Source organism: Rhinatrema bivittatum, chromosome 12 (genome assembly GCF_901001135.1).
Source record: "Rhinatrema bivittatum chromosome 12, aRhiBiv1.1, whole genome shotgun sequence".
Lineage (NCBI taxonomy): Eukaryota > Metazoa > Chordata > Amphibia > Gymnophiona > Rhinatrematidae > Rhinatrema > Rhinatrema bivittatum.
The window spans coordinates 46,441,505-46,465,841 of NC_042626.1; the positions used below are offsets into that span (position 1 = coordinate 46,441,505).

Below are 24,337 nucleotides of genomic sequence, written 5' to 3' on the forward strand. Positions count from 1 at the left end.
AACCAAGCAAATATCCCGCAACTGGGGGGGGGGGGGGGAGGCAGTGCTGTCAAGCCGTCCGTGGGTCTCAGCCACCACGGGAAGAGTTTACATGGGCATCGCTCCACCCCCACCCCCACTCCCAGCAAAGCACCGTGACGAAAGTGAAAGCCAGAGCCCTGCTCCCTCCTCCCTCTCAAGCCCCCGATCAGATTTCTTAAAGGCATAGACCTCCCAGAAAGAGCAAAGTAAGCTAGGCAATGTGTCCCAAATCTGTTGCAGTGCCTGCTACCTGCCCTTTGCGAGGGGGGGGGGGGTGGGATGGAGTCTTTTCCTCACTCTCCCAGACACAACAGGCGTGGGAACTTTGCAAGCTCTTGCGAGTGCAGAGCAAAGACTTAGGTGGAGAGGGGACAAAAATATTGCCCATTTTAACTGTGTGAGAAACAAGTGTGTTAATGTGCGCTGAAGGCGAGTGTGAGTGCCAGAGAGAGGGAGACTATGTGAGGGATTGTGTATGTGTGTGAGAGGGATTGGGCATGCATGTGTGAGGGACAGAGGGAGAGTGTTTGTGCAAGAGAGAGAGAAAGGAAGCCTACGTAGGGGGCTGTACGAGAGAGAGATTCTCTACCCCTCCCCCCAGCTCTCCACTTATAGGTTAGAGTGGAAGGGGTTGAGTGTAGAAGGGAATGGGAGAGCAAAGGAGTTGGGGCCTGTAAGGATAGAGTGAAAGGGGTCTGAGCCTGTCCCTCCGCCACCGGGGAAGGGGGGAGGGAGTTGGGATGGCAGGACCATTACGCCTCGTGAGATCCCCCTCGGCCACCGCTGCAGCTCCTACCACCGCCACCGTCTCTGGCCCTTCGTGGTGCTGGGGGGGGGGGGGGGGAGAAGCAGAGCAGAGCAAAGACGTAGGAGGAGAGGGGACAAAAATCTCGCTCGTTTTAATGGGCTTAACGGCTTGTACTAAATATTTTACGATTCCATTTCAATGTTTCCGATTGCATTGTTAAATTGAATTTTCATAGATTTTGATTTATTTTCATTTTGAATTAATTATTTCGTGTGACATTGCATTGGAATTGAGCTGTGTCGTTTACCATACCGTTCATTTAGTGAGTATAGTTTTTTTTTTTCTTTTTTCATTCTTTTTCATTTCTAGAATTATGTGGTTTACATCTAGACACGGATTGCTTCTCACATGGACAATTATATGTTGCGTGTTCTAGAGTCGGCAAACCAATCTCTATATCTGCACAGACAATGGAACAACAAAAATATTGTATACCCACAAGCATTGTGACATTAAACATATTAGAAACGTGCGCTTTCTCTTTTCTTTCTTTTCCATTTAACCAGACTGAGCCACAGCAATGCGTGGTCGGGTACAGCTGGTATACAATAAAAATGTACTGCAAAAATCATACACAGAGAAATTACCACAGTTTCACAGGGTCTCATAAATCTCCACAAATCCATGTCTCACTGAACTGGGGATAAGATTTCTCCAGGACAAGGAGAACTGAAAATCACTCCCCTCCCTTAGACTTTCAACTCAAAAATCCACAACTTCTCTAGACCACAAGAAACAATATTGCAGCAGCCTCACATGAGGGTTCTGTGGCATAGATGGTACATGCTTCTCTCTTTCTCTAAATGTATAGCCTTTTTTTTTTTTCCAATCATTTCTTTATTAAATGTATAGCCTTTTTACAAGGTCACACTTTGGTAGGGATGCCAACAGAAACCTACATTTTGCTACCTTGAGATCATCAGACACTATCAACCCAAGGTATTTTTCCTGGATAATGCACATCAGTGTTTCACTTCCTAGTCCCTTGGATGTCTGCACTTCAAATGCATGCCTTAGCATATTATTTGGATTGATCCTTAACTGTCAAGCGCTTCACTACTCCTCAAGCAATTTTAGATAATTTCTCATTCAATCTCAGGGCTGTCTACTCTATTGTACATCTTAGTGTCATCTGCAAAAAGGCAAACTGTTCTACTAAACCCTCTTCAATATCACTCACAATGATATTGAACAGAATCTACCCCAGAGACAGATCCCTGAGGTACTGCAATCTTTGTCCCAGCATTCAAAAAAAAAAAAAAGTACAAGCGTACTTTCCTTTTAAAAACTGCTCTGTGAAAAAAGTACCTGAAGTGATTTGCCGGTGATTCTTCTGAGAGTACTTTTTTCCCTCAAAAATAACACACCTAAATTTGCAAATGTAATCCACACATGTTATTTCCCTCCCTCGACCTAAACACGCCTCCAGGCCCGTCTTACCTCGCTGCCTTGATCCTCGCATGTACTTTTAGTCAAGTAAAGGCTAAGCACAATTCACAGTGCCAATCTACCTAGGTATATCGGTATTTATGTGCGTAAATTGTTTATGTAAATTGCCTTCCCCAGACGTGACCCAGGACATCAGTAAACCTCAGAGAGGACAAAAATAATCTTTCCATTTTAGGAACATATACAAAGAGTTTTCCACTCGCACATCAGTGTTATGTAACCCAGTAACTCCACTTACATGTACTGCTGTTTATAATTGGTGCCGATGTCAGGTGAGCAGATCTTTTGTACTAATATTCTGATGACATTCAGAAAGATGAGGAAGTTCACCTGGGAAGTAGGGGGAGAAACTTTAGTACACTTCTTGCAAAGAACTTTGCAGCAAGCATGTGGTGGAGAAGGAAGAGGCACAAGACACATCTTCAAAGATATAAATAATGCACAAGAAGCAAATATTTCTCTGTGGAAAGGATTTAAAAAATAAAAAGTCATGTAGTTAATTTATTGATCTTAATATACTGCTTTTCTATTTCAAATCAAAGTGGTTCACAATTCAAATTAACAGCAATACAATAAATGTCAATAAAATAATGCAATATTAGGCTGAAAGGGTTTAGACTAAGGAACTGCATTAGACCAGCCTCCTGTGAAAGTAGCAGAGGCCAAGACGGTTACAGAATTCATTACATTTCTTAGTTGTTACTCATCTTTTACACAAGCACTAAAGAATACGGATGGATACTGCCAGAATTTTTTTTCGGTTTGGTTTTCATGTTGCTTTTCTTTCTATTAAGATTTTGTTTCTTTTAAACCATTTGCTGAACGGAAATAAACATTAAATTTAAAAACCAGAATCTTTAAACAAAAAAGGAAGTGAAACTGGGGCCTCCACACACACGCACACACACACACACACACCCCAACCCCACCAGTGCTGCTGCCATTCTGCCCCCCCCCCCCCCCCCTTTGCAAGTGGGGCCTCCCCAGCCTACCACTTCTGCAAGGTCTTCAATGTAGACAGGAGCAAGAGCAATACCCCACCAGCTCCTGCTAGACAATGGCATCAGCTTGCCCTGAGACTGGTGCCATTGTCTAGCCCAAGAGTGGGCAATTCCAATCCTCAAGGGCCGCAAACCAGTCGGGTTTTCAGGATATCCCTAATGCATATGCATGAGAGAGATTTGCATGCAGCAGAATGCACTATCAACCTAGCTGCAATCAAGCTAGGTAGAGAGATAATGCCCTAACGCGATTTGGTAAATTACTCCGTTAGTTACATACAACTGAAATTCAGCCAAGTTAGCCGGATAACCTAAGCCTGCCCCAGAAGGCCCTCGAAACATCTCTTTTTTATCTGGCTAGGTTTTAGCAGCTAAAATAAGTGACCCGGTTTGCCATTTAGGCTGATAACTTGTGAGTTATCCAGCTAAATGGCTTTGAATATTGGCCTCAAAAAGTCCAGTTCACCATGAAAAGTTTCAAAGAAGCAAAAGAAAATGGCAAAAGTCACCCCTTTCTATAACATTTGGAAGCAAGTCTTCCTTATTTCTTGTCTTAATGTCCTTTGAAACTCCTCAAAAAAAAAACTGTGGAGTGCCATTTTCCACATATGGCATGGAAATTGGCAAAGATTGGAATATACAGAAAAAAAAAAAGTTCCAAAAATTACATTTTGTACTCATTTGATCCCTTAGGGTGCCCCCCCCCCCCCCCCCCCCCCCCCCCCCCCGCATATCTCAGTTCTTTTCTGGAGGTAATAAAAGTCCCTAACGCATACTCTGCATTACCCTTGCTTTCATGTAAAGATACAATCTGAAAAATACTTACAAATATGGCAAACAGAATAGGAGCCTTGATAATCCACCAGTATATGCTGTCATAATCATCCCAGCATCTAAGGGGAAAAATCAACCAAAAGGAAGTTTATAATATGCGACCAAATACAGAATATTTCATACAAATACGTCCAATGGTGCTTTACACTGGCTAGAATAAGGCACATGGGATTCAGGGAGAGAGGAGCGCTGCAGTGCTAGCTGGACTGCTGAAAACGCAGCCTTTCCTGTTTCTTTGCTATGTGGTATTTTCTTTTGTTCTTATTCTTATTTTGTGGGATTTCTTTTTCTTTTTTTTTTTTCTGTTTACAGTTTCTTGAGTAAAAGAAGTTTTATTGTGCCCAGTCCTTTCATGTATATGTATCCGTGTGGCACCTGCATGGGGTTCCGATGAAGGTCTGCTCTTTAGCTGCTCATGCCGTATTTCTGCTTTACATGTATCAGTGGGACATCTACCTAGGGTTTGTGATGACGATTTTTTGTTTAGCTCTCCATGCGTATTAGTGCAGCGCTTGCATGGTACGATGCACTCTTTAGCTGTCTGTGCTTTATTTGTGCTTTTTATGTATCAATGTAGGGAGAAAAAGGTCAACAAAAAGCTGTAGGTGACACCTTTTTCACTGGCCTAACTTAATAAATGTGCAACCGGCTTTTCAAGAGTGATGCAAAATTAGCTTTTCCCAAGTTATGCAAAAAATGCAGCTTTCGAGGTCAAAGCAAAATGAGCAGGTTAATGCAAAGGATGAGGATGCCTGAAAATACAAGTTAATTGCAGGTTGTATTATAATGGTATAGTGGAATAAAGGAGAGCGAGAGGAAGCGATGACAAGGGGGTGAACTGTTAGTAGAGAGAAGGGGCAGTTCTGTAATGAGGCAGGGTGAGGTGGCCGCTTCAGGTGGCAAACCTTGGAAGCAGCAAAAACTGCCCCCTCACCCCCCCCCAAACTCCTCTTGCGGCCGCCTCACCCTGTCCCCAAAACAACAAAGGACCTGCTATCCAGTGGATAGTCCTAGGGGAATTCTGTGCAGAATTCCCCCCCCCCCCCCCCCCCGTGCAGCCGGGATCTCGTCTATCTTTGCCATTTTCCTCGCAGAAGCCGGCGGCCTCCAGGGCCTCAGCTCAGGGCACAGCCCACCACCAGGTCGTATATCTCGTTGCCGGCATTGGCCAGGGCAAGAGAAGCAGCGGAGAGGGCGATGGCGAAGGCGGAGCTGCAGTCATCCAGCATAAGAACCCAGACATGGATCTGGTGCGTGGATACGGCTCCAAGCCATCAGCTGGCTCCAGGCTCTTCTGCAGGGCCAGGCTCAGTACCCACTCCGAGGCCGCCCCAGCGCCGCCACTGTACCAGGCCCCAAACTACGCGAACGGCGCCCAGTAGACCTCACATAAGAGCTACGCCCCGCGCAGCCCAGGTCCATCCTGCTGCTCAGCCTCCCAAAAACCACGTGCGCCTCTCATCACCTTGGTCCCGCACCACCAATCTCCACGTAGGCCGAAACCTTAGCTTGGCTCAGCAGCCCAACACATGCATTTAGCAGACTGGGCTCCATCCGGGCTTGCTCCGGGAACCACAGTGACTCAGGTGGAGCGCACAGCAGGGGCAACAGAGCTCCTCTTGGCCGCAGATCTATCGGCTGTCCTCTGGCATCATGTCCCCACTAGAAACCACCCAGATGGCAGAGCAAAAGAGAGCGACCATCGGAACCAGCAAGTGAGTCAGGTGGAGAGCAACTTCCAGACACCATAGAGAGCAAGTACAGGGCGTATGACATGCATGAAAGTAGGTTAGGTGGCAGGCTCCCACTGGGTGCCAGAGAGAGGGAGTCTATGGGAGGGTCGGGTAGGGGGGCAGCAGGCAGCAGAGGGCGGGTAGGGGGGGCAGAGGAGGGGTGCCATCTCATCTCTCACCTTAGGCAGCAGATTGCCTTGAGCTGCCCCTGGTAGAGAGATAAGAAGACTTGACAGTGAGATAGCAGGATCCTGTCTTGTAATGAATGAGGAAAGCACTGTCCCTATAATATTTATTTTTTATCTATCTATCTATTTATTTATTTATTTATTTATATAAAATTGTTTATATGCCGCTTTTTCCATAACAATATCATTCAAAATGGTTTACATATTAAAAACATACATAATATAACTAGGTAACATAGTGATAAAACAAACCTTAAAATAACAAAATATAGATAAATAATAGTAAACAAGTAGTGAACAAAATCCAATACAAAGTAACCTGTTATGAGTCTATCGGTGTCTTTCTGAAAATTAAAAGAAAGACATTAGGAATAGTCTATAGAGTGTAGATTAAATGCTTCTGAGAAAAGGTATGGTTTTAATGTTTGTTTTTTTTTAATCTTTTGAATTTGAATTTGAGCTAGGATGAAATCTGTGTTTGAATCAAACCCTCGTAGTATGGTATCAAATGACGATAGAAGTAAGGTTTCAGTAGAATGACCTTTACAGTACCCATGCTGGTTAGAATGTAGTATGTTATGATCGGAAAGATAGTCTGTGAGATGATGTAATGCAATGGATTCAATAAGCTTGGAAAGAGAAGTAAGTGAAGCAATTGGTCTTAGGTTGTTGGTCCAGATAGGGCCTTATTTTCCAAGTGGCTTGCACGCGATAAGGGATGTTTCGCACGCGAAAAGTCCCTTATCGAGTGCGATACCAAAATGGGGGTGGAGTTGGCCCCGGAAGAGGAGGAGTCGGGGCATCACCGGGGCCGACTCTGCGAAGACGCCGTGGACGACGAAAAGGTAAGGCCCTTTTCACGTCCGAATTCGCGCCCAATAGCTACACCTTCTATGGTGGCGCTATTGGGTACAAAACCGACAGCGATCACACCGCGACGGTGTGATCGCTGCCAGCTAGCGCAGGCCCGCCCCCCGTTTTGGCCCCCCGCCCCTCATTCCCTAAAGTATCGCAGGCCTGCGATACTTTAGAAAATGAGGCCCATAGTCTTGAGAATTGTTATTTAAAATTGGAAGGATCGAAGTCTGTTTTAAATTATCTGGAAAAATACCTGATTGAAGTGAATGATTGACCAGTTTACAAAGAAAGTTGCATGCTACGTCTTTGATTGATTTAAAAAGAGAACCTGAACATGGGTTAAGTGGTGAGTTTGAAATTTTCTGTTTTTGAAGAACAGAAAGTAGCGTTGATTTGGATACGGGCAAGAATCAGTTATATTCGGGTTTGGAATCAGAGCTTTTTGGAAGTGGGAGGTGAATAAATTCATTACTTATATTCATGATTTTGTTTTTAAAATGGTCATCAATTTTATTACAGGTTAAGGGGTAGATTTTCAAAGGGGTACGCGCGTACCCCCCGAAAACCTACCCCAAACCCCCCCTGCGCGCACCGAGGCTATTTTGCATAGGCTCGGCAGTGTGCGCAAGCCCCGGGACACGCGTAAGTCCCGGGGCTTGCATGGAGGGGCTTGTTGGGGGCGTGACGGGGGGCATGCCGCGAGTGATGTGGTGTTTCGGGGGCGGGCCCAGGGGAGTGGCGCCGGCCCAGGGGCGTGGTCGAGGCCTCCGGACCAGCCCCCGGGTCGGGTGATGGCGCGCCAGCAGCCCGCTGGCACGCGCAGATTTACGCCTGCTTTCCGCAGGCGTAAATCTGCCAACAAAGGTAGGGGGGCTTTACATAGGGTCGGGGGATGGGTTCGCACCTGGTGCACGAACAAAAGTACGCCCGTGAGTACATGTATAAAATCTACCCCACTGTGCTTTTTAATATAGTCAAATCTATAACTTCCACATGAAAATGAATTTACAAACATTGATCATTTAGGGGTAGATTTTATAAATGTACGCGCGGGCGTACTTTTGTTCGTGCACCAGGCACGAACAAAAGTACGCTGGATTTTATAAGATACGCGTGTAGCCGCGCATATCTTATAAAATCCGGGGTCGGCGCACACAAGGGGGTGCACATTTGTGCAACTTGTGCGCGCCGAGCCCAGCACGCGCTGCCTGTTCCCTCCGCCTCCCCTCACCTTCCCCTCCCTTCCCCTACCTAACCCACCCCCCGGCCCTATCTAAACCCCCCCTACCTTTGTTGACAGATTTACGCCTGCGGAAAGCAGGCGTAAATCTGCGCGCGCCATCACCTGACCCGGGGGCTGGTCCGGAGGCCTCGACCACGCCCCCGGGCCGGCGCCATGCCCCCGGACCTGCCCCCAAAACGCCACGTCACTTGTGGCATGCCCCCGACACGCCCCTCCATGCAAGCCCCGGGACTTACGCGCGTCCCGGGGCTTGCGCGCGCCGCCGAGCCTATGCAAAATAGGCTCGGCGCACGCAGGGGGGGGGTTGGGGTAGGTTTTCAGGGGGTACGAGCGTATCGTACGCATGTACCCCTTTCAAAATCTACCCCAGTAGGATTACCATTTGCACATGAAATTTTGGTAGCATAATACAATTTTTTAGCCTTGTTTATTTCTCTTTTGTAAATATGTAAAGAGTGAAGGAATTCATTTTTTACAACAGTGGTTTTGACTTTACACCAGTAACGTTCATTTCATCTTAACCGGGTTTTAATGGAGCGGAGGCAGTTTGAGTACACTGGAGCTTTAGGTTTACTCTTTGCAGGGAATAATTTTATAGGGGCAATAGTGTCCAAAGGTGTAGGGATAGCAGAATTCCAAACAGCAACTGACTCATTGATATTGTTAGCCAGTGTTTGAGGTATATTAGGAATGAAGGCTTTGATGAAGGCATCGGAAGAAATGTATTTTCTTCTTTTAACTGGGGCATAGTGATTAGTGATAGCAGTTGGATCTAAAAGTTTTAATGAAAAGGAAATAATATAGTGATCAGACCAGGGGATGGGGTTGTTGGAAGTTTTCCAGGGATATCTGAGGCAAAGACTGGGTTGTAGAAGACCAAGTCCAAAGAACGACCATGTTTGTGTGTTGGTGCTTTGATTAGTTGCTCCCATCCTAGACCAGACATAGCGTCTAAGAAGGGAGGGTGATGAGGAATTAATATGTAAGTTAAAATCGCCTAGCAGAATGGTTTGAGCTAGGCTTATTGGCAGAGTGGAAAGAATTTCTAGTAAAGTAGATAAATCAACTTGTAATAGACCAGGAGGACAGTAAATAATATCTATGTTAAAAATGCTTGTAGAAATGAGCAGGAGTTCATGTGGGTGAGCAAGAGGTATTAATTTTTTGGTGGGTGAGAGTGATGCTTTTATGATGGAAGCAGACCACCCTCTCGATGATTGGGTCTTGGTTCGGAAAAAGCAATATAGTCTTTTGGACAGAGGTTATTTATGGTCACATTATCTGAGTCAAATAGCCAAGATTCTGTAATTAGAAAGCAATCTGGTTTATTATTATTAATCAAGTCAAAAATTATCGGTGTTTCTTTCCTAACTGATTGTGCATTGCAATAAAGAAATGAGATAGAAGAAAGCAAAACTGTAGCAGCTGTTAGAGCAGGCATAATTTGACCAAATTATTTCTTTGTGCTTTATTAAATCTGTATTGAGGTTTGTTAGATAACGGGGCGAGTGCACCTTATTTACAGTTACCATTAATGCTGGATATTTCCATAGTTAAAAGCCAAATCTGAAAGGAGGAAGATGTATAAAGTACTTACTGACAAGTCCAGGAAAGAAGTAAAAACTTCAGGTGTGAATGAAGGGGCGAACAAAGGGGCATGCCCCTTTATTACGCTCCTTCGTCATGCGGCGCCTCTGGTGTCGCTGCAATAGTTATAAGCCATTGCCCTTAGATGATGTCAGCGGGGAGCATGGCTAGAAGAACCAGCCCAGCTCGGAATGCAGGTGCAAATGAAAAATGACACAGAGCTTATCCAGGTACTGCCACATTTTAATTCTTAGGTTCTTCTTAGGTTCTTGAATAGTACCGAAGATTGCTTCCTAATCATAAGGATCATTGATCCAGTGGTGTGGCCCTGAAAAATATTTGCTCACCAAAGTGTCACCTGGCTGTTCTCTGCCATGTGTTTATCTTGTCTCTGTTTTATTTTTCTCTTTAATCTCTGACACATTTCACCAATGTGGCATCCCTCTTCCCATTTTCAGCAATGAATAATATATACCACACCATCAGTGTAATGCCTTTATGGGTCTCTGATGAAGATCCACTCTTCACCTGTCAGTGCTATATTCCTGCTTTATACATATCAGTGTGATGCTTTGCATGGGGCTCTGTCAAAAATCTGCTCTTCAACTGTCCATACTTTATTCCTTCTTTACATGTATCAGTGGGACACCTGAATGGGGCTTCTGATGGGCATCAGCACAGGAGAGGTTGCTCTTTCCTTCCTTCGGACTGAATTAGAATCGGTATGGTAGGAGAAGTGTTCAGAAACTTTGAATACTAATATTTCTTTAGGGATGAAATACAACAAAACAAAGGAGACTACTAAGGATTTTGTTTACTTTAACTGACAACTAAATTATTTTAGTACTATTTCAGCTTGTTTTGGTAGTTTAGGGATCAGGCTGTGACTATAAAACACTATCAATCAAGGCAGAGGAGATGATAGAAGGAAGTGATGAACCAAAGGAAATGAAAAACTTGTCAGAATATGAGGAATTTACTTTTAAACAGACTGACTGGTTATTAACTCATCCTATTTGAAGCAGACTCCCTTACACTACATAACTTCATTCGATCAGTGGAGCATCACCAAATAGGCTGGGTTTTCAGGATGTCTGCAAAGCATAAATTATGAGATGTATTTACAGACATTAGGCATATGCATTGTGGAAATCTTGAAAAGCTGACCTATCAGGTGAGACTCTGGGACCGGGTTGGGAGCTTTGCTCTAACGTATTTTGGTTTCTCTTATTTCCCCATGTAGAATTTTCTGGTATTGGCATGTAAGGGTTTAGATGTTTTCACAAAGTAAAAAGGAGCCCTGTTTGTATCTGGGTTTGTAGGGATGCCCCCCCAAAAATGTATACTAATAGATTCTTGTCCCAAACAGTCTTGATTCTTTGCAGACTGAGATACCCTTTATTGGCTCAACATAAGAATTATCCAAAGAGGATGAGCTTTCTGGTTATACCTGAATGGAGTAGTGTGGTTGCCATATTATTCTGCTTAAAGGGGAGGGGATATACTGGGTGTAAACTACATCAGGAATCTTGTATGCTCACCTTTTCAAGATGGTAGTGTAGAAAGGAGGAAGACGACAAAAGCTGTTTGGTATAGGAGCACCATTTACGAGCGGTCGAGCTTCCATGGCTGGCAGCTGGGATATACCCTTAGCAGTGTGAACAGGAAGAGCTAAGCAGAATTGATGGGCCAGATGGTCTGTTTCTGCTACCCTCTATAATTTTACTGCAGTGGTCAGACTTAGATCCACGTTAGTTGAGTTCAGGAAGAAATTGTGGTTTGTGGTCCCTGACTGAGAATATTCACTCTACAATGGCTGGGCTGAGCTGAGAGAGGAATTAAAAAAAAATCTCGGGCAGCTGTGAATGATATCTCATAGTACTGTAACCCAACAGAGATAGCTTTCTATTCAGCTGGAAGTCCAAGAGAGCAGGAAAAAAATAAAAACTCTTCTCAGTATGAACATTTTTTTGGCCAGGCTCTCTTTCCTCCACATCTAGACTTCTAGTCCAGCTGCACTAAAAACAGGGACCTTAGTGGGAAAAAATGAATTATGGGAACCAGTGTGATTTCTCCCTGATGACTTGGAGTTGTCTGGTTGTCATATGCAGGCTTACTACTAGTAATTGATAAGAAACACAAGGACACACTGTACATATCCAATAGTGTTGTATTAAACCAACACCAACACCTGTCTGCCTCGCCACTTCAGAGCAGGATCCACTAGCTTGCTCCATTGTGAGCTAGAAAATGTGCAATTGACTCTAATACAAACATAGCATGAACTACTGCTGGCAGCACATTGTTCCCTGTAAAAGATGAGCTGATTTAAGTAATATTGGTCTCCCAATAATAAGAAAGCAATAGCCTTCATTAACTTTCCCTTCAATTAGTTTAAAACTCAAAATTCATTTGAATCTTATTTTGGGAGAAAATCAGGTGAGGGTTTTCCTGCAGTAGATGATAGTTTTGAGCATCAATATGTACAACATTCTGAAATGTGAAGCACAAGGCTAGTGAATACATGGAGTGTGCAGAACCAGTTTTCCATATAAGCTATTACAAGTCCATGAAAATAGCAAATTTCCTACCCAATGTCGTCATATTGGAGCCTGGTAACAATCCATACCAGGACCGTGAGCATCGGGGTACCTGAAAGAGAGCAAAAGGCACTATTTCTGGCAGCACCATTGTAAATGTACAGTCGCAGTCAATAGCCTACTAAAATGAGAAAAGGGGTGAATTTGTTTTTCAGAATTTGAAACTTCAATCAGAAGACTCATTCTCCTTTCAAAGCTCCCATGTTTTAAAAAGCACATACACTGTGAACTGTTATGTGCGTACGGCAAGTCTTTGCCAGCAGCTGGCAAACTGCGCAGTCACACTAACCCCAGCCGATGAAGATGTACCACCAGAAGTACTGCTTGTCAGAAACAAAGGTGAAGATGAGGAGGGTCTGTAGGTACATCCCTTCCACCAGCAGCCAGGAAAAATTTGCCAGGACCGAGTACTGGAAAAAGACCACCACAGCTTTGCAGTTTACCTAGAAAATGCAACAGGACATGTTTAACATTGGAACTGGGCAAATGTGGGTTTTTTTTCACTACAGTATTGTACTAGGGACATAGGATCTATATTTTTTTTTTAACTTTACAATGTACAATTAATAATCGCATCAAGCAAATGTTCATTTAAAAACAGGCACCACATAGTATAGCCAGGGCCGGTGCAAGGGGATTGGGCGCCCTAGGCACCGGCCCTAGCTCGCCTAGTGCTTCCTCCGGCCCTGAGTATAGCTTTTGACCATAGCAAAGTATTGGGTGGCCAGTTTCTGTAAAACTGCACCATAAGGATTGTTTCTCACACAGCTACTTCTTAGGGGTTGTTTTCCCCATACTTAATCGTCATTTTACTGCTATCGTCTAAAGTACTGACATGGGTTAATTAATATCTTATAAGGTCCATAATAAGCCGCTGTGCGGCTCTGCTAGTTAGACAGATAAACCTATCTGGTTAACTTAGCCTGTATACTCCGCACCGCTGAATACATCCAGCTATCCTAAAGTTAGCCGCACAAGTTTCTTCAGCTAATTTTAGGACAGGCTTGCGGCTCAACCAGAGTTAACCAGATAACTTATCCAGCTAACTGAGCTCCTCCCCAGAACGCCCTTGTCCTGCCTACCACTTAAGCCAGATAAAAACTTATCTGGACTGCACTTTAATTAAATTAGAGCCAGGCTGCTGGTGCTTTTGTAAAGGAAAGAGAGCGTTTAAACTATATTATGGGAGAAAGCCAATAATCAACTAAAAAGTGTATGAGTCAGTGGGAAGTATCTTCCAAGCATACTAGTAAAACAGAGAAGTTAGAATATCCTGCTAGAGAGTCTGGGCTAAAGGCTAAAGTATCCCAGATGGATTTAAAAAAAGAGCACACAAATATGAATGACTCTAGATTTCTTGTATCAGCTGTTGATATGCAGGTTCTGAATACAAATGTAAATAGAAATACAAATAAAAAACATACTTTAAAATGTCTGTATGCAAATGCCGGAGTCTGAAAAACAAGACCGGAGAGGACCTCAGTAGAATGCAGGACTTGGTGCAAGGGGTTACTGTGCTGGGGCTGCTTAGCAATAGTGATCATAATGCAATCAAATTTGACAGAAGGAGGACATTGAGTTAAAATACTGCTGTAGTACTGTTACGTTTGGCCAGCCGCAGGATAGGACCACAACCGGCTGCACTCACCAATGGGTCTCGGTTGTCTGCATTTATTTTATTTATTTATTTATTTATTTGTTGAGTTTTATATACCGTCATTCGGTAGAGCCATCACAACGGTTTACAAAAGTATACATTTTTCTTAGCAGTTGTGTAACAGAAAAGCAATGTGAACGTTAAACATTTTCTTAGCAGTTGTGCAACAGTAAAAACAATTTGAACAATATCAGAAATAAGCATATCAAGTCCAGAGAGCATTATTAGGTTGGATGAGGAGGGTATGCAGGTTCGGGGTGAAGAGAATGTATTAAGAGGTTTACAACTGAGAGTTCAGTTGAGAGTTGGGATGATCAAACGTCTGAAGGTCAATGTAGAATTTGCGGAGCATTAGTGTTTTTAGGTCTTTTTTGAATGTTTTTAGGTCGTGTTGGGTTCTCAGGAATTTAGGTAGGGTGTTCCAAAGTTTAGGTGAGGCAATTGAAAAGGCTCTTTTTCTTGTGGTTGCCAGATGCGCATCTTTGATAGGGGGAATGTTTAGGTAACCTGAGTTATTAGAGCGTAGGTTTCTTGGAGGATTTTGAGGGATTATGTTTAGGGTGTTAAGACCTTGATGATCATTGTTTAGGATTTTGTGGTTTATGGTCATTGATTTGTAAGCAATACATGCAGTAATAGGGAGCCAGTGAAGTGAGGTCAATATTGGTGTTATGTGTTCACTTCTTTTTGTTCCAGTTAGGACTCTGGCAGCTGAGTTCTGCAGTATTTGGAGTGGTTTGAGGGATGAAAAAGGTATTCCAATTAGTAAGGAGTTGTAATAGTCGAAGGTGGAGAAGATAAGAAGTTGTAGTACAGTTCTGAAATCGTAGGGGTTGAGAAATGGTTTCAGATGTCTTAGGGTTAGGAGTCTGTGGTATCCTTCTTTAGCTTCAACACTGCCATTGTGTCCCCGCCAGTATCCTCCTTAGGTGCACACACCCACATATGCACACATGACATAGACCCTGCGGCGGGAAACTGGACGCAGCATGTGCAAATGATGTCAGCCTCCTCAGACTATTTAAACCCACCAAGCCCCGCAATCCTTGTCTCAGCAATGAGTTTTGCTGTGTTCCTGTGTTCCAGTCTGCCTTGTTCCTATGTTCCAGCCTGCCTTTTCTCATCCAGTTTTGTCTTGCCTTCCAGCCCTGCCTTATCCCGCCTTGGCTGTCCAGTTCTCCTGCCTTGTCACTTCCTGCCCTCCTGCTTCCTGCTATCTATCTTCTCTCCTCGGTCTGCCCACTTGGTATTGACCTCAGTCTTGGATCTGATCTCACTTGCCTGCTGCCTGGACCTGATCTCAGCCTTGGATCTAACCATGCTTGTCAGCCACCTGGACCTGACCATGATTTAGGATTATGCAGCCTTATCCTACTTTCTTGGCTCCTGTAATGATGCCTCTCCACCAGCAGAGGCCATCAGTAAGCCTCATCATGAGCCTTGCTAAACTCCTCCTCGCTACTCATTCCACACCTAAGTCTCAGCCGTATGTAACCCAGCCTTGCCAGTGTACCTTTGTCTTCTCATGGTGTGACTGTTGACTCCGTGACCTGACCCTCATTCCTTGCCTTGCCTTGTGGCTTTTGGGTCTTCTTGTTTCGTGCCTTGTCTTGTCTTGTGGCCTTTGGGCCTTCTTTCTTCTTGGCTTGAGGCTTTCGAGCCTAGTGGCCTATCCAGACCTTCCTGTCTTGTTGACTTTGGGCCTGTATATTCTCTGTCTGCTTTGTCTAATTCCTGCCCTTGTCTGCCTTGTTTGGTCTTGTCCTTGCTTAGTCTTGTGGTACCCTGCCAGTACTGTCTGTTTGAATACCAGGCCAGACCTGCCTGTGCCAGAGTCCTGTCATTGCCTTGCCTGTGTGTTGTCTAGTTCCAGGTCCTGCCCAGTACCCACTCTTGCCTTGCCTGCTCAGCCCTGCCTGCCTTGTCCAGGCTGCTCAGCCATGCCTGCCTCATCCAGCCTGCCAAGAGCTGCCTGCCTTGTCCAGCTTCCCAAGCATTGCCTGCCACATCCAAGCCTTTCCTTCAGCTTTACCTTATCCAAGCCTTGCCTGTCTAGCCTTGCCTGCTCAGTCTTGCCTTGTCTAATCTGGTTCTGGCCCATATGGACTCACTACCATGTACAGCCACCAAAAAGACCTACTGGCCCCCAGAACCCAAGGATTCAACCTGTGGGGGAGGGGGCTAGCTAAATGGAAGGCCCTTTCTCAGCCTCGCCTTGCAGCCTGTGCTGCTCTTCAGGTGGGTTTCCTTAATTCCAGAAACCCTGACATCACATTTGCCTGCCACCTGGACCTGACCTCAGCTTTGGACCTGATCATGCTTGCTTGTCACCTACCCTAACCCTTGGCCTGTCTCTGGTATCTTCTGACTGCTTCTTGTACTGATCCCTGGCTTTTTCCTGGACTCTCGCTTGCCCAACCACTCTCGGGACCCTGCTAAGTCTTGCTGGCCACTGGAACCCAAGGGCTCAACCTGTGGGGTAGTTGGCTGGTATAGGTGAAACTCCAATTTGTCCCACTCCAGGGCGTGTTCATCAGCTGTCGGCGTGGGCCTCATAGCCAACATGCCACAGCACTAAGGAATCACAGTCACCATGCTCATCATAAGTATTTAACTTTAAAAAGAGGACTCTATATAACAGGAAAAGGAAATTAGTTAGAAAGTAAAAGGAATAGTATGAAAGGTTAAAAGTTTTCATGAGCCCAGACATTCTTTAAAAATACCATCTTGGAAGCCCAGATAAAATGTATTACATGCATTAAAAGGCTAATGTTAGACTAAACAACTGCTAGAATGTTAGGAATTATTAGGAAGGTAATGGTTAATAAAACGGAAAATGTCATAATGCCTCTGTATCGCTCCATGGTCAGACCGCACCTTGAATACTGTGTACAATTCTGGTCGCCGCATCTCAAAAAAGATATAGTTGCAATGGAGAAGATACAGAGAAGGGCAACCAAAATGATAAAGGGGATGGAACAGCTGCTCTATGAGGAAAGGCTGAAGAGGTTAGGGCTGTTCAGCTTGGAGAAGAGTCGGCTGAGGGGGAATATGATAGAGGTCTTTAAAATCATGAGAGGTCTTGAACAAGTAGATGTGAATCGGTTATTTACAGTTTCGGATAATAGAAGGAATAGGAGGCAGTTTTGAGGTAGCACATTTAAAACCATGAAGTTTTGAGGTAGCACATTTAAAACTAATTGGAGAAAATTCTTTTTCACTCAACGCACAATTACGGTCTGGAATTTGTTGCCAGAGGATGTGGTTAGTGCAATTAGTGTAGCTGGGTTCAAAAAAGGTTTGGATAAGTTCTTGGAGGAGAAGTCCATTAACTGCTATTAAACATGTTGACTTAGGAATGGCCTCTGCTATTACTGGCATCAGTAACATGAGATTTTCTTGGTGTTTGGGTACTTGCTAGGTTTGGCCTCTGTTGGAAATAAGACCTTCCATGCTAGGTCATGGAAATTGCCATGACCTAGCATGGCAATTTCTTATGTTCTTATGTTCTAATGGCGAAGAGAAAAAGGTATTTAAAACAAAAAGGGCATCTTCCAAGACACAGAAAGCAGAGCTAAATGTGGAAAATAGACAAGAGTCTAAGCACTGGCAGCTAGATGTAAACAGTAATAAGCAAACCAAGGGAGAATTTGAGAAGTTGCTTACCATAGAGGCAAAAACTAACAATAAAACCTTTTTCAAGTACACTCAAAGCAAAAAGTTTGTGACTGAGGGGGAAAAGAGGTGCTGGGGCGGGGGGGGGGGGGGGGGGGGTGGGGGGGAATAAAGAAACAGCAGAAAAATGGAATGAATTATTTTCTTCAGACTTTAGTGAGTAGGATGTTGGGAACATACTTATACCAGAAACATTCTTTGATGGTGATGGTTCTGAGCAACTAGAGGAAATCTCTGTGATAATGGAAGATATAATAGATGAAATTGGAAACTAAAGAATTACAAATCACTATGACCATATGGTATCCACCTCAGAGTCCTGAAAGAACTCCAACATAAAGTTGCAAACATTTTATTAGCAATCTGTAACCTATCATTTCAAATAGCCACAGTTCTGACGACCGGAGAGTGATCAATGTAATGTTGATTCTCCAAAAGGGCTACAGAGGAGATCCAGGAAACTATACACTGGTGAGCCTGATGTTAGTACCAAGCAAAATGGTCAAAGCAATTGTTAAAAACAAAATTACTGGCATTATAATTAAACATGTTTTAATGGGGAAAAATCAATATGGTATTAGCAAAACAACGTCTTCCCTTACAAATGTACTAGATTTGTAGAAGATGTAAATCAAATATAGATAAAGGTGAGCTGGTTGATATAGTGTATTTGGATTTTCAGAAGGCATTTGACAAACTCCTCCAGAAATTAAAAATTATGGGATAGGAGACAATGTCCTGTTGTGGATTAGTAACTGGTTAAAAGACAAGAAAGAGAGAGTAGTGTTAAAAGGTACATTTTCTAAATGGAGAAAAGTAATTCATGGCTTTCCAAGGGGATCAGTAGTGGGACCTATGCTGCTTACCATATTCATAAATGATGTGGAAAAGGCAATAATGAGTGGGATAATCAAATTCACAGAGGACACAAAATTATTCAAAGTTGTTAAAACAGCAGCAGATTGTGAAGAACTGCAGAAGGGCCTTGAGACTAAGAAACTGCGCATCTGAGTGGCAGATGAAATTTAATGTGGAAAAGTGCAAAGTCGTACACTTAAGGAAAATAAGATAAAAATTTTAGATAGCCACTGGAGGAAAAATACATAAAATGACTGCAATAACATATGATAAGATGAGAAACCCAGTTAGAAGAAAGCTAAAAGGCGCACTTACAAGGGATAAAAGTCTGTGAGACATGGAGACTGTTTAAAACCAAAATAACGTCAAGGGAGCACCAGTCTTATTGTTACTGTAGTGTTAATATAGAACTACCAACACATATAGTTTAACTTGAAAGGACCTTCATACTACCCAAACAGCAACTCAAATACTTTGAGACTTTTGCATGCCGTTATTATGGGACACATATGATCATCAGTCCAACACTGTACATATACCTTTTTTTTTTAATTTTGTCTGCTAATAAAAAGACTTTCTCATTTCAAAATAGAATGAAATGGGGATATAACTTCCCTTAAAACTTATCTGCTGCAGTAATCCTTTAGCCCTCAAGGGTGCACCAGTCTTATTGTTTCTGCAGTGATAATATGGAACTACCAAAATATATAGTTTAACTTGAAAGGACCTTCATACTACCCGAACGGCTATTGAATGTCTATGTTCCTTACAAGTTCAAGCCCAGCCGACTGCACTGCTCCATGCAATAATGTTTGTGAAAGATTTCAGAGTGGATTTGAAATACTGAACCAGTGTCAGCATGTGAGACAAATCTTCAAGGACACAGTTTGTTTAAGATAAGCTCTTTTTAAATGTATATGAAAAAATCCTGAAAAAATATTATGGACAACTAGAGTGTTATAATAGAGAGTTGGACTTCAAGGTGAGCAATGATTATAGCTCTTAGCGTATATGAAAGTAACCACAAATGGCTCGTGTGTGCACATCATCATATGACAGTCACTTTTCAGTTTATATGGTGCTTAATTGTCAGTTTCTGATATCGGGGGCTCTTTAATATACGACTTTTGACTACTCCCTTATAAGGATCTTTTTTTGTTTATTATTGGTAAAACTTTATTACATCATCCACTGAAGTGACTTAAACCCACAAGGGTCTCCGGAAGGCAGGCCGACCAGGGATTTCTTATGGACATCCTCAAGGCTGCTCTAAAATTGTCTCTCTCCTTCTTTCTCTTGCCCTGGTACCTTCTAACACCCCCCCCCCCAACCCCCCTGTGCCCAATCAAATGTAGTGGCCAACATCTTACAGTTGACATCGTACAGTGGTTCACGTCCTCGTTGGCAAACAACACAACGTCTTTGCTAAAAACGGCAGCTCCACGGAACACGAACGATGCAAAGAGATGAATGTGGATAAAGTTTCTGGTGCAATACAGCTTCCTGAAGAAAATTAAGCACAAAACAAAAACAGATATCAGGAGCAATGAGATGCAAAGACATTCATGTATAGGGCCCCTGTTGGAATTTTTCTATTTCTCCGGGACCATCTGACCTAATCTGCATGTTCAGGATCAAAATCGGGAGTGAAGCAGTGGGGACCAGCCCCTCCCCATGTCTCCAGGAGAAACATTTACTGTGAAGCAGAAATGACTTAAGAGCTCTTCTGTGGCAGCATGCAGGGTTTCTTCAGTTGGGAAACAGATAGAAGAATAATAAACATTATATACATGGTCACATGGATCTGTACATAGGGATTGTGTTGGCTTGACCAGCAGAATTGGCAGGGAGGAAAATGGAAACTCATTTCACTAATACAGGTTACATCCTATCTAGAAGCCCTTGCAGTCCCATCCCTTCCCATAGCTGAAATGGTAACCCCTTGCTGTCTGGCCTGGAGGATGACGTTCTGCCCTGGGTCCTCCCTGTTTTCTTACATTTACTTTTTCAAGCATTACCAACTATATTTTTTCAGACAATTTTTCCTATCTTCCTATCTTTATATATTTTTAAAACTCAAAATAGAGATACTGGGCAGGAGGTGACAGAGTGAGAGGGCGATGTAGCTAGACAGATAAGGAGGGGGGGGGGTAATGCTGGGCAAAGGGTAGCGGGAGAGAGAGAGGAGGATGCTGGGCAATGGAAGACAGAGAGAGAGGGTATGCTGAGATACAGCCGCCATATGGGGAGGCACTCATTTCATTTTTTACACAGTGCATCCATTAGCCTACAGCTGACCTTGCCCGTAGGGTTGCCAACTTTAAAATAAAGCCACATGGCCCTCCCCTCTTTCTTCCTCCTCCTCCTCCCCTCTACAGTCAACATACACCTTCTGTCCCACAGGCCTTTTCTTTTTCAGCAGGGGCTGATCCGAAGTCCAGTCAGTTCAATGGCAGTATGAGGAAGCAACAACAGTAGTAAGTCATTGTGAAGGCCCAGGAGCTGGAGACTGAGCCAGTGGGCCTTCCGCTCCCAAGCTCCGTCTCCCATATGGAAGCCAGGAGAGCTGTGGCCTCTGTGTGTCCTGGAAGCCGAGCACGCACTGGCTCAATCTCCAGTACCCAAGCCTTCTCAGTGAATTGCTTGCTGCTGCCGCTGCCTCCGGGGAAGAGGCTCTACCAGACAGGAGTGGGTGGCAGAAAACCTGCATTTACACTGGCCAGATTTCTGGTCCTCCTGGACATCAGCATCCATTGAAGAAAATTATCAGGCTAGCCACATACTGGCAGGTTGGTAACTGTACCTGCCTAGCATCTAGGAATCCCTTTGACCACAGATTTGCCACACTCCTTCTGTATTTACCCATAAAAAAAAATGGAAAACTAGTCATTTTTGTTTACACAAAAGCGCAGAGATCAGTTTTCAGGACTGTAGGCACCTAGGGCAAAATATAATCATAAAAACATAATAAACTGATGGTTTGAAAACACTTGCAGACATTTAAATTTCCAATCTCTGCCTTTCCTCCCCCAGTCTGTCTCCCTCCCTTTTTCTATGCGGGCAGCATGCATACTTCTACTCACACAGGGGGCATAATCAAAATATGATTTATGCAGGTAAACATGCCCAACTGACTGACAAAAGGACAGCCAAATAAAATGAAGAATTAGAAATATTTCCTTCACTGTATATATCCCTTCCAAAGCAACAGAACAGCAGGAGGAGGCTGAATGTACAAGAAGAAATTGGAAAAGGCTGTGAGCATCGTGCAGCCAAATTTGTAATTTGCATTCAGTTGAAAGAAAAACCTAGGTCTCGATATTTTGTCCCCACCAGTCATCAGAGTAGTGAATAGGCACAGCAGATGTGGGAAGCCTGAAGCACTTTAAATCAGCTGCAAAAAGATTTAAGAGCAAAATGAAAATGTGTTAAAAAATGTACTCACTTAATGCACCAAGGAGTTTAGTCAGCAAAGATGTTGGCTGTGGGTAGGGAGACGTCTGTGCTATTCAAACGGAAAAGCAGTTTCCCATTTTTTTGCCTCCACAACGGTACTATCAATAATTTGTATCTGAAGCCCCTTTTTCAGGAAAAGGGGCATCTTACCTACAAATCATCAGATGCTATATGCACTGTGTTTTAAGGATGGCATGAAGTCAAAGAGTCCTGCAAGAGACAAAATGCAATGAGGAATCTGCATGGATACAAATTCCATATGTGAGGGGGAAGAGTGCAGTGCTGGGGGTATTCTGCTGTCCACCTGGCCAGACAATGAAATGGTAACAGAAGTTAGGAAAGCCAACAAATTAGGCAACACAATAATAATAGAAGCTTTTTGTGGCGGAGGTGGACCCTTGGCCTGAGGTGGTGTTGGCGCAACCCGTGGGGAAACCCCCACAGGTCCCCTCCGTCGGGAGGCGGGGCTGAATGGGAAGCGGAGGCCGACTGCAGCTTCGCCAATACCAGCCCTCATTACCCTTCGGTGCCGGGGCTGGCTGGTCTTAGGCGGGCCTCCGTGTGGTTGATCCCAGAGAAAGTGTCCAAGGCAGGGTGCCAGGAAGAAGCAGAGATGCAGGGTCCAAAGGAGCAAATTGGAAGACAAGGCCAGGTTGCAGAAGCCCAGACAGACAGAAGCAGACAAGCGATTAGGAACAAAGTTAAGTCCGGGCTTGTGAGTAGGCAGGTGCCTAAAAGAAGGCCAAGTCCAAAGACAATCAGCTGGAGACAAGATCAGGTTCAAGCTGAAGTCAGGGCAGGTGGCTGAAGACAAGGTCATGTTCAAGCTGAGGTCAGGGCAGGTGGCTGAAGAAAAGGTCAGGTTCAAGCGAGGGTCAAAGCCAAGGAATCCGCCCAGAGAGTAGTCAGGTACAAGCGAGGGTCAAAGCCAAGGAATCCGCCCAGAGAGTAGTCAGGTTCAAGCGAGGGTCAAAGCCAAGGAATCCGCCCAGAGAGTAGTCAGGTTCAAGTGAGGGTCAAAGCCAAGGAATCCGTCTAGAGGGTAGCGGGAACTGGAAGCTGGAACTGGAACACAAAGACTGGAACAGGAACAGGTACTGGAACAGGAACACGAACGAGCAGCAACTAAGCACACGACAGGAAGCGTGGAGACCTATTGCCAAGGCAAAGTCTGAATGGCAGAGCCCGCTTTATATAGTAAGGCTGAGAGACGTCATCATCTGGGACCACGAGAGGGTTTCCCGCCACAGCACCTTTAAGGTTAGCGAAGGTGCGTGCGTGCGCCTAAGGCGAGCAGACTAGAATTAGGAGATGGCGGCATCTCCCCTCGACACACGTGGGGAGACCTGACTGGGACTGGAGGAGGCCGCGGAGCTGCCAGAAGAGCCTGGGAGCATGACAGGAGCGCGAGCGCATAGGTGACTGCCTACCGCTGCCAAGGAGGAAGGGCCAGGTCCGGGACCTGGGCATTGGAGGTGAGTGGAGCTGGCCATGGGCCTGCCACAGCCAGGAAATGCACATTTTTTAATTATCCCAGAACTGATCGGATAAACATATCATTGGGATATGCAAGGAGGTAAAGTTTCCAGATGCCATATGACTGCTTCATGGAGCACTTAGTCCTGGAATTGATGACAGAAAGGGACTACTCTTGAAATAATCCATACTGACAGAATCTGGTGCAAGAGGTAATGGTGGTGGGGCAACAGTGATCGTAGCATAATCAAATTCAACATAATCACTGAATGGAGGGCATTAAGGAAAAAGGGAGACGATGATAAAATGAGGGAATTAGAAAAAAAAAATAAAAGGAGCTGTTACAAAGATTAAAAGATTGCATGCAGTGTAGACACTATTTAAAAATACCATTTTGGTAGCCCAGACTAAATGTATTCCATATGTTAAAAAAGTTAGAAAGAAAACCCTACAAATGCCAGCATGGATAAGTAGTGAGGTGAAAGACTAGTAAAGCCAAAAACGATATTTTTCAAAAACTGGAAGGTGGATTAAGACAATAGGAAAGAGCATAAGCCCTGGCAAGTTAGATATAAAGCATTAATAATTATCAGGCCCGAAGGCCCCTGCAGTACAGGAAGCAGGAATGATTTGCTGTAAGGGGTTTATTAGGAGATATAAATGGCTCCTGTCTTACAACAACACTGCAGATAATGTTAAGTAACAATGAGGAAAAGGCTTATATGTAGCCACAATATACAGTCGGGTCTTTATACAGTATCTTCCATCTGATGACAATATGAACATAGTTTGTAAACAAGACTTATTATTTTACAGGCAATACCATGTCACATAAGTACACATTGCACGGAAACTCACAGGTCTCCTCGAGGATCCTACACTTCTCTAGGACC

General features: G+C 44.1%; 1 protein-coding gene across 1 annotated transcript in view; it reads right to left on the reverse strand.

Moving 5' to 3' along the window:
• Positions 1 to 24,337, reverse strand: part of LOC115074518 (vasoactive intestinal polypeptide receptor 1-like) — a 94,939-nt gene that overhangs the window by 16,645 nt on the left and 53,957 nt on the right. The window contains exons 6-10 of the mRNA XM_029574042.1: positions 19,883 to 20,015; positions 12,612 to 12,765; positions 12,314 to 12,374; positions 4,106 to 4,172; positions 2,517 to 2,608 (exon numbers count right to left, since the gene is read on the reverse strand). Of these exons, the coding sequence (XP_029429902.1) occupies positions 2,517 to 2,608; positions 4,106 to 4,172; positions 12,314 to 12,374; positions 12,612 to 12,765; positions 19,883 to 20,015 (507 nt within the window). The remainder of the gene's footprint in view (positions 1 to 2,516; positions 2,609 to 4,105; positions 4,173 to 12,313; positions 12,375 to 12,611; positions 12,766 to 19,882; positions 20,016 to 24,337) is intronic.